This window comes from Platalea leucorodia (genome assembly GCF_965183815.1).
Source record: "Platalea leucorodia genome assembly, chromosome: 5".
Taxonomy (NCBI): domain Eukaryota; kingdom Metazoa; phylum Chordata; class Aves; order Pelecaniformes; family Threskiornithidae; genus Platalea; species Platalea leucorodia.
This window is the reverse complement of record NC_138827.1, coordinates 18936432-18951683: the sequence shown is the minus strand read 5'-3', so window position 1 is coordinate 18951683 and position 15252 is coordinate 18936432. Positions and strand designations below refer to the sequence as shown.

The window sequence follows — 15252 nt, the reverse complement described above, 5'->3', positions numbered from 1 at the left end:
CTGGGAATTAATTGCTTTTTTGTAATTCTGAAGTAAAGATGAAGGCTGCTTCCCCATTTTGCAAACCTGGCTGTCAACAGCAAGGAGCAGAGATCTCATTTTCAAGGTGCAAGTGAAGGGCTGTCCCCCATGCCCCTGCCCTGCAGTCACTCCCTCGGCTCCCACCAGGAATGCCCAGCTCCAAACCATGGAGCAGGGCACAGGATGGCCTTGCCAGGAGGCACTGCACAGGCATGGGCAGCTCTGCACTGCGCCTCGGCAGCCTGGCCGGGCAGCAAGACCCTGGCTCACTCCGAGCAGGTGCCTGGGAACGGTCTTCGGTATGGCTTCCAGGAGGAGCGGGGGGCCCGGGGAGGCCCCGGTTCTGATCTCACTGAGTATCCCAGCAAAGCAGGAACAACTCTCTTCCAACAGTGGCGTTATACCTATCCATCGGAGGAGAATCGGGCCCAGGTGTTTTGTGGCACTTGGTAAATACTAGTTTTAGTGCAACAAGTAATTGAAATGTCTGGTGCAAATGAAGTTTCTGTACATATAGTTCCTTTGCAGCATAACTGGCTTTATTCCTTCCACACACAAATACCAGTGTGCATGTGAATGCACGTGTCCTGAATTTACCAGATCTGATGCTGCTGTTTGGGCAAAACTAAAAGCCAGGGCAGGAGAAATCAAATCTATGGGCTTGTCCCAGTGCTGCTGGGTTTTGTCAGCCACCTTCCCGCTCAGCTAGCTGTGGCAGGAGGTGGTGGTCCTGCCTGCCTGGCTGCAAGGGGGACACCAGCAGCGAAATGTCGACACAAAGCATCCCATCACCCCGAGGAGCACTCTCCTCCTCCCACCCGCCGCCTGATCCCTCAGCATCATGGGGAGAGAGCCCAAGTGCAACCCGAGGTGACATGCCACTAAGGTTTCAGAGCTGGAAACATGGGGCGGCTTTGGCTACAATCCTGACAGCGCAAGAGTCTTGCGCTCGCAAGACTGAGCCTCTAGCCCCAAGTGAGTTTTGGGTCTCTAACAATGATTCACATCTCAAAAGAAAAGAGCTTTTTTCCTGATTTCATGGTTCTACTTATCACTTTCTTCCTGCTCCCACTGGAAATCTTGGCCCGTCATTTGGTAAAACATGACATTGAAGGGTTTGTAAAACTTCCGCAGTCTGTGGATGACATCTGGGTCTATTTTGGGGTGAGTTCGACCCTTGGACTTGCCCAAGCACCGGGGAGCACTGCTGTCCTCTGGCTTCTTTAGACAGGGGAACCCCTTGGTTTTATTAAAATAAAAATGTTTCTCTGTCACAATCCTCTTGAGGCCCAAGAAGTCCTGGACCTTGGCCATTTCCCCGGCCGGGTCAGTGATGAGCCTCTCACCACTGACAAAAAGGATTTGGGAGAGGGGGAAGTACTGGAGCCAGTTCTCCAAGTGCAGGGCGTAGATCCCGATGCGGATCGCACTCCAGGAGGCATCAATCAACCCCAGGGTCCGGTTCTTGAAGGCCAGCACCTCAAAGGTGGGGATCTCTGGCTTCTTGGAGAGCGTCTGCGTGTAGTCTGAGATGGCCCGGGTGACCGGGTTCCTCACCACCACAATCAGCTTTGTGTCCTTGGCCATACAATGAATGCGCCTAGGGGCCTCGTTGGTCACGAAGTAGCTGGGGGTCTTCTCCATGGTGATCTGGCCGTCCAGCGTCTTGGGCATCACATTCCTGTGCAGAAGCAGAGGAGGGGTGGTTAGCAAGGAGCCAGGCATGGGCGGACACCTCAGTGTCCCTCCTGCTCCCTGCAGATGTTAGTGGGACATTCAGGAGGAGAGATGCTGCCACACCTGCGGGCCCTGGGGACCAAAGCACTTCTGGCCTTGTTTCTTCTTGGACCCTGGACATGGTGGGCACCTGAAGTGTTAAATCAACCTTGGTAACACATTATACAGTCAATTCGCCATAGGCATATGTAGACAAAAGTTAATTGACAATAAACCTGTACAATACCTGTCTGTTCAGCAAGCCATCTGCTTCCATTTGCTCAATTAAGCCTATTCACTTCAGAGCCTTGTACCAGAGTGGTGCAGTTAGGATTACACAAGACCTTTTTGTTATGATGACATGCTTTTAAATGTCTCAGCTAATAAAACTTAATACAGAATAAGATCCCTTGCTTCTAGTACAATAATTAAATTTATTTACTATCTTGTGTGTGAGAAAGAATGACTTTTCTTTTATCTCTAATTCACATGCTCTGTCAATAATTAATTGCTGCTGGGTTTTGAGCTTCCTGTGCAAGCACTTTTATTAGCCAAAAGGAATTTGCCTACTGGATAAATTAGCATGTAGCAAGACTTTCCTGGATAGCATATTACCATATTGTAAAATGAAACTGCAGCGAGATAGCATTTATATCTAAGAAAATGAAGAGGTAAATGCTTGTCCCAGCTGCCCCCAGTTAAAGATTATCATAGCAAACCAGAAGGTATTAAATGAAGAGCATTACAGCCTCTTTCACACCTCCTCAGCTGCCGGGTGCTGGAGAGGCCGGAGGGCAGTGCCATGAGCACTACCCACCTCCCACTCCCACTCCTGCGTGCGCCGTGGCCGTGGGCAGCCCCTGCCCTGCCACCGTACCCCCTGCCCTGCTGGGCTCCTCTCCAGCACCTGCTATGTCGTCCGCAGTAGAGACGCCCAGGTGGGAAACTGGCTGGGTCCCGAAAGCTGTGAAAGGCCCCACCTCACCCGCCGGCAGGGACCCACGCAGGCTCTGACCTGTGCAGCACAGAGGGAGCACCACCAGCCCCTGATGCCCTTCCCAGTGCCCTCTGCATGGACTGGGCGAGGTGAGACAACGCAGGAGGCTGTGGAGCCGTGTCTGCTGGAGTGCTCCTGCACAAGGCTTTCCGTACCCACAGTGTACCTGTTCAAAGGTTTTACAGGCACGGTGTTGACTGCTTCATAAGTGTGTTTTAACAATATTTTTATCTTAAGTCTTTCAAATACTCGTGCCTAGGCACGCCCACACAAGGTGTAGTTTGTTTAACCTCTTGTTGGCTAATTTGCCCTGGAGACACGGTGCCTGACGGTGCTGCTGCCTGGGAGGAAGAGGAGGAGTGGTGTCGCTGCTCTCAGGAAGCACTTGCGGCACTCGCCAAGTCTCCTGCAGCAGACACGGAGGACAGAGATGCTCAGGGTCTTGCAGGATTATCCCTTCATATCGCAACTATTTTTAGTACAAACATATGGTGAGGAAACAATGTGAATAGGCTGAAAATGGTTCTATAAGAGCACCTTGGGCACAGGCGACCGCAGCGATGCTGACGTCAAACCGCCAAGCCCCAGGAAACAGCCATTTCAGGAATTACGCAGCTAAAGACTGCAAGCAGAAGTGGCTTGTCAGGCAAGGCCCAGCTAAATTTGCCTGTCAGTGTTGCCTCATATTTGTGACTGCTAAATGCAGGCTTGCTTTAAACCTCCCCGTAATTTGTGTATATATTGCTGGTGTAATCCATCCAACAGGGCTTGTTTTGCCAAGGTGCTGCTGGAGGAGGTGCCGGGTCTCCTGTCAAGGCAAGAGCGAAGGGGGGTTTGGTGCTGCCACAGGGCTGCTCATGCCTTCAGCATTTTTGGGTGAAGAGGACAGCAGGGTCCTATGGCTCCCCCTCACCTGCAGTCAGCATCTGTCCTGTTGAAAAATCTCTAGTTGAGTCCTGGCAATGGGGGTTTGTAGGGGAGCAGGGCTGCAGGACTCCAGCTGACCCATTTCAGGGCCAGCACACTGGTGGCCATGCCCTGCCAGGTTACTCATCCCTCCAGCATCATGTCCCACGAGAGCTGCCTTCCCGAAGCGGTAGGGTGTCTGCGGTCCTGCCTGCTGCCCAGAGCACTTTGGTGTTTTGACTCTGCCTTGAATCAGCTGTCTAAGTAGCAGTGATGTGCAAGGAGCAAGGATTAGTCAGAATGATGCATCTTGAGGTATTTTATCTTAAGAAAAGCCTGAACAAATTAAGAGGGATGCAAGCACTTGGGGACTGCAGATGCTGAAGAATTACAGACTGGCTTTCCTGGGGGGGGATGTGGCACCCTGATTTAACAGTCCTGTAGGAAGGAAGCATCTTTTTTGGCTATCCACATCACAGCAAGGCCCACAGCGTGATCAGGGATTGAGTCCTCAGATGCCCACTGCTGTACAACTAGGGTGGCCTTCAGCTGAGCATGAGGTTGTTTAAAGGAGTGGTGCAAGGAAAGCGCACAGAAAACGAGACCGGGAGGTTGAGCACATGGGCAGGCAGCGCTTGCCCTGAGGACGACTGGAGCAGAAGTGCTCCCTGCTGCTCTCCAAAAGTGTATGATGGACACGAGCCCTGATGGCCAGAGCGGGGCTTCCCCTCCCCAGCACCACGTGGCACCCACGCTCCAGCTTGCCACCCCGGCTGGGGGCAGCAGCTATCTGGGCACAGGCACCACCGGCTGCAGGGAGCAGTGGCTGGCGACCAACCCTGTAAGGGTATCCTGCCAAACTCCCAGAGCGGCACCGGGGCTCACTCGACTTCTCAGTCTCTGCGTGATTCTGACCGCTGTTTGTATTCCCATGGAAATTGCATTCACTCGGCAGCATGTCTCTGAGAGCGACTGGCCAAAGATAACCCTCAATTTCAGGATGTGACCCACTGCAGAAATCTCCCCGCTGCAGAGTCCCGCTCACTGGCTTTGGCGGGCGCTGCCTTTGCATGCACAGCGAGCTTGCAGTGCACCAGTCATTTCTGTGTTGCCCACAAAATACAAGTGTGGCTGTGTAAAATTTCCTGTTTGATTTTTTTTATTTTTTTAAATATTGCTTAACAAACTTGGAACTGAAACGCTAAAACTTCTGCACAGAAATTAGGTCTTGGTCTTAATGTGACAGAGCAGTGAAAGGAAGGAGGAGAGCTGGGGGGCTGAATGGGAGGAGGGCTGGCGGCTGCTGAGGGCTGCCATAGGCAGCACCGCTCTGTGCAGCTGCTCTCGCAGACCGGGTGCTAATTGCCGGCAGTGGAGGAAGGGGAGCGATCCACCTCCAGCAAGGGCAAGGGCCACAATCACAGGGTGTCCATTCCCCATAGCAGCACCAGACACCCTGGGCCCAGCCTTGCAGGTGCAACTCGCTGGTAGGACCCAGCACTGAGCCCGTGCCAGCAGTCAATGCAGCAAGCTAAACTATCTTGTAAAAGCTGTTTAGAGAAATGACACTGAAGGGCAGGCCAGCAAGGACCTCTGAACAATGACTCCATTTCCCTGCTACCAGGATCTCTCTTTGGATCAAGTGTTTTTCTCTGAACACACTCAGCTGCAGGGGCTCAGTCACTCCCCACCATCAACACCTTCTGCTGCACTCCCTACTTGCCTGGAGAGGCACGAGCAGCACAGTGATATTGCTGTCTGTGGTTCTCCCCCCGACGTCCAATCTAGCCCTGCCCTGGCAGGGTGCTCGCAGCGTTGCCGTCTCCCTCCTGCTGCTGCATCATTTGTCATCCGCCCAGATGCCAGGAGGCAACACCGCTTCTGGCTGTGCTGGCTGATGTTTAGCCATTGCAGTCATCTGCATGTTGCAACCTGCTCCTCCAGTGAGCATGACTCAGGTGTGGTGCTACATCAATCTTGCCAGGCTCCAGTCCTTGGGGCAGCATCTGGCACTGGAAACTACTTTGGCAGTTTCCAGCCCTGTTGGGATGAGCACTGCACACAGACAGAGCCACAATCCCTGCCCCGAAGAGCTTCCAGAAGAAGAACGGGAGCCTGCGAGGAGGAGTGGCAGCCAAGCTGCAGGAGCCAGCGCCTGGGGCTGTCCTGGGGCTGTGCAGTTGGCCTCAGAGAACATGTGGAGGAGTGAGGCAAAGAACTGAGACCAGGGAATAAAGGTGCTTCCAATCCAGTGACTTTGCCCAGGGTGCTCCCAGAACAGGTTTCTATTGAACCATTAATTACCCAAATCAATGTGTTACTCTTCTGTTCCTTGCTCCACAAAATAGTTATTATTTTATCATAAGTTATAGCTAGTAATTTGTATGCATTTCCTTTTTGATGGATTCTATCACAAGCTAGCTGCAGACCACGTTTTACCCTGCTGCTTGCTGTCCTGTGCTAACACCCAGAGCACCTCCAGAGTACCAGAGCTGCCAGCCCCCAATGACTAGAGGTGCTGCAGCCTGGGTGGTGACTGGGAGTGTTCCTGCCAGGTCGCCTGTCTTTGATACCAGTCAGTAATGGGAGTCCCCGAGGAAGGACGGAGAATCTCTCAACCAGCTATGGGATTACTCTGCCCATGCACCTTTCCTCCTGATTCCTATCACTGAAGATTTGATGAAGTCCTGAAGCAGAAGCTTTTAATATTGCTTCCCAGTCTCTGTAGTTAGTGGCAACTCTAGATATGGTTAACATGCACAGACCTGTCCAGTCCCTCCTGTGTCTTGCTAAATTCTGTGCTCAAAGACATCAAGCAGCAACAGGGTCCATGGACTCGTCCCTCAGTGCTCGAGCAGTGTTTGTCCTTTGTGCCGGCTCTGTATTTACTGCTGTCCTGCTCCATGAGGATGGGAGAATGGAGCTCTCTGCCTTCTCCCTTTATCTCGACCTTCATTTTACACCATGGTAAAGCTTGAAAGGGCTAGACCAGCTCTGATGCTCCCTTTGCCAGCAAGGTCTCAGTTCACAACAGATTCTCTCAAAGCATCCTTTCCATATTCTGAGCGGAGATGAAGCTCTGGGGAGGCTGACCTGGGGCTAACGTTACTGCTCCCACTGCTGCTGCTGGGAGCTTGGATCAGTGTTTTAAGACAAGAGGGTCAAACGCGACCAACGGCATTGCAGTGAACTTGTGGTACGTGGCACTACAGGGAACGGGAAGAGGCAGCTCTGATTTTTGAGTGAAGAGGGCATCAGCTGAGACAGCAGTGGCCTGGATAACAGGAGAAGCAGCAGCATGTAGAAGTCCTTCTACCTTGCAAATGGTGCTGGACTGCTAGGCAAGCACAAAACATCGTTACACCATGGTGTTCAATTATCCTGACACCCGCGCAGCAGCACCGCACACTTGTTTGTGCTGTCTCGAACAGGATAAGCTGTTTTCCTATGCAATTGTCTAAGCAGAAGGAGGGACCAGCACAGGCAGAATTGGCTGGTGTATGCTCCTCTGAGTCAGACACCCTGGCAGCATGCAGCAGGCTGTCAAATGTCAAAATGTGGTGATTATGAGATGCTAAAAGCTCTGCTGGACTACAGACTGTCAGACAATAGGGCTCGAGGGGACCGTTGCCATAGTCAGCTCTGACCCTCTGCATCGCACAGACAGACCTGCCCTGGGCCACCCACATGGCTGCCTCCACCAGCACCTCTGCTCTGCAGTAAAGAGCTCCGGGGAGCCGAGGGGCCAGGCAGCCCTGGGGTAGCTCCCAGGGTTGGTTAACACCACTCGCTGCTACTTAGTGCCTCGGCTGCAGTGTGAATTGGTCTAGCCACAGCCACTGGCTTATTCGTTTTTTATAATACATCTTTGTATCTGCTTTCTCTCCTAGCTGACAAGATGCTGTTCTGCAAATAAGCGCCTGTGGACTCTCAAACTAAAATCTCAGAGCAAACGGGGGCTGGCTGGGCCCTGCCCCTTGTGCCGATGCTCTGGGTGTGCAATCAGACCAGAGGGTGTAACTAATGGTGTTTGTGCTGCATTTGTTCCTGCTCCCCCTGACCAGCACCTCCCTGGCACTGCAAGCCGTCTGCAGCTCCTTGGACATTTGGGCAGGTTCCCAAGGACCCAGTGCTTGCACAAGCCTTTGTTTGCTTTGTATTATGGATTGCGTCTGTGATTTGTGTGTTGTTAGATGTCAGTGCTTTAAGAGATGAAAATTCATCAGAATTCTGAGGAGGTACTGCTGCTCTCCTTCACCCACGCCACCGCTCCTGCCCATCCCACCGCTGGCAGGGCTGGGTAACCAGGAGCGGGGTTCCCTCTCCTTCCAGGCACTGCCATGCCACGGCAATAGCCCCTTCACAGACAGTTTTGTAAACAAGAATTTTGGTCCCCTCTGCTCTAGGGTCAGGGCAAGAATCGTCTTGCCTTTAATATTATACTTAGTTAGCTTTTACTTTAAATTATGGTTTCAATAAGCTGTTGCAAAAAAAAAAACCAAACCTCTAAGCGTTTTCTCTGTGGTGGGGACGCTTCAGACAATACACTGGAAGCAAGTTTTAGTGGCTGATGTTCAAGTATAAAACAAACACACCAGGGGTTTATAAAAGAAGCACGAACAAACTATTAATTACAACGGCCCCTTCAGATGATGTTATCACAATAAACAGGAGCCAAGAAATTGCAGAGCTAATAATCTGAAAGTGTTGCTACATTTAAGGACTGTGTTTAATTCCATGCACAATAAAGACAAATGGATAGATAGGTTGGCACTGAGGAGAGACAGCAGGGAAGTAGCGATCAAGGAAAAGAGGAGGAAAAGCAGATTCAGCTTTTGCTGTACAGTTTTAAGGAAAACATTGAGAGCTGCAGTGTGTCCTCGAGACAACCCTGGCCCTGCAGAGCACCAGAACTACTGCAGCTCTGGGATTCACACACAGAAATGCTTTTTCCCAAAGTCTGCCTTATTTCCGAGTTACTTTCTAGGTGCTGCCGTTCTTGGGCAGGCATACAGACCGCCTCACTGAGCTCCCCCAGTACAAAGGCAACTGTGAAGGAGGCTCGAGCCCATCAGCCCCAAGAGCCAGCACGTCCTGCGCACGTCCTGCTGCACGCAATAGCTGTTGCCAAGCACGCAGCAGAGAACAATACACGGCACTGCCGGCTCCTGTTGCTGAGAATGACAAGGGTGTTAAACCTAGAGCAGCCGAGCCTCTGGCACGGCGGGAATACTCCTCAGAGCAGTTAACCTTCACAGAGGTGCCGCCATGTGCTCTGCCCTAATTACACGCATGCCAACAGAATGCTAACCAGCTCTGCATGCTTAGGCAGGATGCAACGCTCAGAATTGTTCTCCTCCGGTTGCTGCTGCAGAGCTCTTTGCCGTGCTGGGCCGGGGCTTTGCTCCTGGAGAGGACTACCTAGCCTCTTGGGCATGCTCCAGCTTTTCTTGAAGCGTTTGTTTCCCTTTCGATGCCAGGCTGGTTGATGAAGAGGCACTGCCATACTGCTGACCACCTCTCCAGAGCGGCCCAGGAGATGAAGAGCTGGAACAGGACATGTCTACTCTTGGCTCTGCCACTGGTCTCTACTCACCTCCCGCCCCTCCTCTGCCTTCATCGCTACCCACCTGAAAAAGAGGGGCAATGACAACAAGCCATTTCCCCTTGGAAGGAGCTCCACCACCATACAGCATTAATGACTCCTTCACCCAGTTACAGGGACGGGCGTCATTTCTTCACATTTGTTGGTAGCAGCATCCCTGCGCTGTGCAATGTCAAAATGAAACTTCTATTGCCATTCCTGGGCTTGAATCCAGGAATTACCTGGTCCTCACAGCAGATGATCAAATACGTGTTATTGGGTGCTTGCTTGGGCTTTTCATATTTCCTTTCCTACTCACTCCCCAGTGCTGTGGCCTGGAGGCTAAGGAGGGCCAGGCTGCTCTTTCTGCCCCCCCAGCACCCCCACCGCTCCTGCAGCTCCCCAATCAGACAGGGGACTCACTGCCATCACTTCTTCGAGTTTTTTTGCTCTGTGCATAAAAACACCCCCCAGCTGGTGTGCGGTGATGGGCAGAACATCTGGCTCCCAGTCTCCTCCAGTTTGTGGCAAAGGCCAGCTTTAAGCCCTCATTGGGAAAATGTGCTGTAGTAATTGTTCTTAACTGCTGGCTTCAGACAAGCTCTTTATTTTCAAAGGATACATTTTATAAATTTGTGAATTTGCATGTTGCCAAAATCCCCTTGTGGTTTATTTAAATCCAGATTATCTTGTTTATTCCTTCAGTCACAGCTGTCATTTATCTCTGTGTAGGCAGCTTGTTCACGATGTTGCAGGTTTCCTGCAATCCCACTCAAAAGGAGTCTTTGTTAACTGTGTTTTCATGCTCTCAACAAGAGAAAAAAGTTCACAGCAACTCCCAGGGCTTGGAGAACCACAGAGAAGGACATGAATTTGCACGATTACTATCCAAAAGAGATGATGGCCAGGTGCTGAAACAGTGTCACCTGCCCGTGGAGCTCATCTCTGCCACTCCTCAGTGTGGAGCAAACATCTGCTTTTGTCTTCTGAAAAGACAAACATGAAGTCATTTTCCTTTTTATTATTAACACATTCCAGTATAATTGCTTGAGCTGTCAACTGTGACCTACCAGTAATTCAGCAGGCGTGGGACTTTCAAGGGGAGAACAGCATTGCAACTGAAGACTGCAATACGCATTAAAAGCAGAACCTATTTGCTGTAAGCCCCCAAGTCAAATCTCTTGTTGAATTTGTTCAAACATAAATTTACAGCTGAATTTACATAGGTTTAATGTTTTATAATCTTTTTGGTCTGTGAATCTATATTCAAGACTGAGTGCATTAGCTTAGAAATATTGTGCTTAACGCTGAAAATAATTTTAATCTCTCCACAGTCCAATCCTTTGCACATTACTAAACCTCAGAATCCAATCCCTTCTAATAAGAGACACAAAACTTGCATCTGTCGCTGCCTAATAGATTCATACTGCTCTAATTCACATGGCTTGCACACGTCTGTTAAAAAACATTAAACGCAAATTGTAAAACACTTTCAGAAAAGCGGGTGCCAGTTCAGACTGGGGCTAAAGCAAAACAAATCTCCCCCAGGAGACTCACCAAAACAGTTTCACAGTTTGGAAGCTGGTGTGACTGCTGCTTGTAGGAGAAGGGGGTGAACCATCCTTCTCTGTGACTTGAGCTCTGCTCTTGCAGGACTTAATGCCCAAAATTAAGGGCTGCCTGGGACTGCTGGTTTCCCTCTCCAAGACAAGCAGCTTTCCTTTGTCCCAAATTTGCAAAGCCATTTGATGTCCATGCAAAACACTCGTGAGGGGCAGTTTGAGACTGCAAGGACACTTCCTTGTGCCGTGCCAGCCACCTTTCCTGCCACATCCCTACCGAGCTTCTCCTGGGCCGTGCAGGACTCAGGAGCCCAGGACACTACAGCTGGATGCAGCCCCTGCTCCTGCCACAGCCAGGGGAGTAAGGAGCAGTGGGGGTGTTGGAGCATCTTGCTGTCCTGCAGCAGGGCCAACCGTGTCCCATCTGCACCCCCCCCTCCAGGGCCACGCACTCCCCTCCGAGGCCGGCTCCATCCCTCCTGCAACAGTGTCAGCCAGAATGGTCCTGTGTTGCCATACCAACGCAGGTGCTAACTCGGTGTTGACTAACTGCGAGCTGATCTGATCGGAGAATGGCAGCATCGAGTTGCTACGGTAACCGAAATGCCAAATTGGAAATTGTGTCAATAGCAAAGTTATCCAAGAGGAGGCAAGCATGTGCAGCAGGGCACCAGGCCTGAGCCTGGCTGGAGGATGCTCAGCAGCCCCAGCAGGCAGCTGCCTGGCCAGAGCTCCTGCTCATGGGCTGATGGAACAGCTCAGGACACTGCAGAGGCTCAGCTGCATCCCAGGTGCCAGTCCCAAGGACCTCCATTTCATGGGGCACGGCTCTCCTGCTCCTCTGCCTCTGCTTTCCTTGCAGACATGGCCAGAGGGGCCTGGGCCTCTCGTTGCAACTAACCCCAAAGGACAGGGCTCCCCTCCGGTGACAGTGCAGGCAGCCTGGGCTCACAGGGCACCGCTGGTGCTGGCTGGGCAAGTGCCTGGAGAAAGGATGCCGTCTGTAAGCATCATCTGAGCCGCTCTCCCAGATGCTGAGGAAAATGCCTTTGGAATACAGCCTGTTTCTAATGTGATTTTTCATCATCTTGCCCAGTCTAGAGTCCAACAATCGCAATGAAAGGGATTCTGTGTCTCCACAAAATGCAAAATCTTTAACAGCTCATTGGCATGTGCTTAAGTTGGCCTGGATAAGAAGTTACTCCTGAGAGCCCGCTATTGATTCTGTCAGGGATTCAGAGGTTTTATAGGCATCGCTCAGGATCTCTTTAGTACTTGTACCTTCTTAATGGCTCTCATCGCCAATAGAACTGAAAACATCCCCCTGCGCACTGGGAAGCAGCTGAATCCATGCCAGGAGACAGTGCCGCACTGCTGCCACGGGAGCATGGCTGCCCTCCACGGCCAGCGGGGCAAGCCTTCCAGGCAGCCCTGGGGAGAGAACTCTTCCGTGGTTCCTCTAAGGCATTTTAGGAGGTGGGGTCGATACCAGGGCTAATGAAAAAGCTGGGTGAACTTCACCCAGGAAGGCTCCTCTCCTCCTACCACTATGCAACAAAATCAGTGGGCAGCTGGCTGAGTAGCAGACAAAAATATAAATATGCTCTGATTTCACTGGGACCATCTGGCTCATGCATGATAGGCGGGTAAGAATGCTATAATCATGGAGCAGAGAACTAAGCTGATCCATTAAAGTCTTTTAGCAGAAGCAACTATGGAACCTGTATTAATCCAGCAATGCTTTGTGAACAGACATCACAAGGTTAGATCCATTCAGTTGCAATTAAAAATAACCCTCGCTGTTTAGGCTGGCTTGGATAGCTATTACAGCACTGTGTTCCCCAAAGACTCTCATGTATATAGATTGTTGATGCTCACACAATGCAATCTGAAATTATGATCTTAATGCTAAATCTTGCTTTCTTCTGTTCTTTCCTCAAGTGGTTCTCCTCTGGGATATGGCTGTTGCCTTGTTCCAAAATCCCTCGCCCATCTGACTGCACAGCTCACACACAAATTGGACAGTCTCGGTTTAGACAGCGCTGCTGTGATTTCACTGCCTTGCTAATGGGGGGTGCCCTTAACCACCACCTTCCTCACCAGCAGCCATGGCAAATTCACAGGGGGGTGCTAACTCCTGAGCTGCCTGGCCTGGCCCAGCAGCTCACCTAGAAACAGCCACCAGAGTTCTGCAAGCTCCTGGCACATCTGCACCAGTATGCACTATCTCAGGTGGCTCACAAACACGGCCCTTGGCATCACTTGGCTTTGACTGTGCAAAGCAATCTCAGTCCTGTGGATGGAGATGAGTGTTCAGTGTGACATCGTTTTACCAGGGATAAATTTGGCCCAGTCTCTCCAATTTTAGTGTAAGATTTATTGTTGGTCAGCACTCAGCCGTGAAACAGGTTGTGAAAAAGGCTGGAAATGCATATTTCTAACCCCACTGCAGACAAAATTGTTTTGACTAAGCCTCACTACTGTTCTCTACAGAAGTGCTGCGATGCTGTTCACTGGGAATATCTCAGTGTTGCCTACCAGATTTAATTACTGTATTAATCACAATTATAGCGAAGCAGCACTAGTCTGAGTGCCCGGCCTCTCACACACATGCTGGAACAGGGACTTACTGACAGAGGACGAATGAGTCCTGCCTCCTTTGACTGAAGATGTTCAAGTCAAGGTAGTCTGTTTCAAGTCCAGGTTCCCCTTCAACGTACAGGTACAAGTCCCTCGAGTGCTAGCTCATTCATTTTCCACTGTCATAGGAGGAAGGGAAAAGGCCAAGTCCATGAGCTGGTGCAAATCCTAGGGCTGAGAAAGCAAGCAGCCAACCCAGAAAGCAGCATGCCCACCCTGAGGGCTGTGTGTAACCACAGCGAGCTCCACACTTGAGGAAGGCTTGGTCTTGCAGAAGGTGTTTAGACAGTTTGGGGGGCAGGCCCCAGGGGAAAGGAGCAGCTATTTAATGAGCAAATAAATACAAACTAGCTATGAAAAACTTGGTGTGTCCCAATACCCGTGTCTTAGTCATGGGTAGCTTGCTCTGCAAAGCGCGGGTCCTATGAAGAATGGGGGTGCTCCTGTTTCTCCTCACTCCTGTTCCCCCACCCACCCAGAAGACATGGTCAAGCCAAGGGCATCACCTGCACATCCAGGCTCTGGGGATGCATGTGCCAATGCTCAGTACAGGCTGACTGCAAATATCAGTAGAGCAGAAGGTGAGCAGGGTGGAGCACCTTCCTGACACCTGCTTGAAAAGTACCAATGCAGTTGTAGTGGGATGAAAACCTGCCAGGGGGGAAATTCCTGATACAAGCAAACCTCACTGTTGGTCTTTGAGATCAGCCAAACCTACTGTGCACTGCAGAGCTGTTGCCACCTGGATTGGCCTGGAGAACCAGCTGCAGCTCCTGCTCCCCTGGCTCAGGCAGGAGCAGCCCCCGAGGGGGGCCAGTACTTGGGGCTGGGCAGGGGCTCCCTCTGCCTTCCCCTTGCATGCTGGCACCTGAGCAGCGGCGAGAGGCTGGCTAAGCTGAGGCACACATACCTCTGGCTGTCCCAGTCCACTCACCAGCCTTGGGCAAGCCACAGGACTGCAGCCATGCCTGCCCACCCACATGCCAGTCCCCAGCATGCCTGCAGATAAAATGGGCATGAACTACCTAAAATGCCAATACACCTGTTGACCTATGCTTGCGGGACAGAAATCCTCTCTGAAACACTAGATCCAGCACACCTTGTTGGCAGCAGACCATCGCAGACCTTGCCTTCCCACTTGCTTGGGAAGGCCTATTCCCGAGGTGGGAACTCACCTGGGACACACAGCAGGATGAGCCCCAGTGCAGCCAGCTGTGTCCTCCTGCCCTGAACACAGCTGGCAGGCATCTGTGCAGGACTGTGCAGGCACCCATGCGGGACTGTTCAGGCACCCATGCGGATGTGTTTCCATCCAGCTTTGCCTTGCTGATTGCTAAGTAGTACCTGTGGAAGCTTCAAGACTGTTAATAATACATGCTATTGATATCGCAGGCTATGGTTCCTGGAAAAGCCAGTTTGATATGGAAAAGATACAGCTGAGGAAGAGAGCGCTATACACACAGTCCAGTTCACCTTAAATACTGACTTGACTCAACTGTGCATTTCAAACAATTCCTGTTTCCCAAATACGGGCCTTTCCCGAGACGGGTGATCATGAAAACAGAATGTTAAAATGTAGTAGTATGGAGCTATACATTGTGAGGAGTCCTTTTTCCATCTTCTGGATAATTTACTTCTACCAGGAAAAAAAGCCCTGACAATAATGGCTGCCTAAGTGAAAGGACTGCTGCTGTATCATGCTAAAAGCTTTTCAAGGAAAAACAGTAAATAAATTCCACTCTTCACATGTATCTGGATGTTATCCTAACACAGTGCCAGAGTAATAGGCGAGCATCAACAGCTAAAAGGCTGGAAATTGTTACGGA

At 51.1% G+C, this 15252-nt stretch overlaps 1 protein-coding gene across 1 annotated transcript in view; it reads right to left on the bottom strand.

Moving 5' to 3' along the window:
• Window positions 1-1065: 1065 nt before the first annotated feature.
• The window catches only part of HS3ST4 (heparan sulfate-glucosamine 3-sulfotransferase 4), a gene marked incomplete at both ends in the record, with an annotated part of 64751 nt that continues 50564 nt past the window's right edge, over window positions 1066-15252 (bottom strand). Inside the window, one exon of the mRNA XM_082313209.1 lies at window positions 1066-1702. Within this exon, the coding sequence (XP_082169335.1) occupies window positions 1066-1702 (637 nt within the window). The remainder of the gene's footprint in view (window positions 1703-15252) is intronic.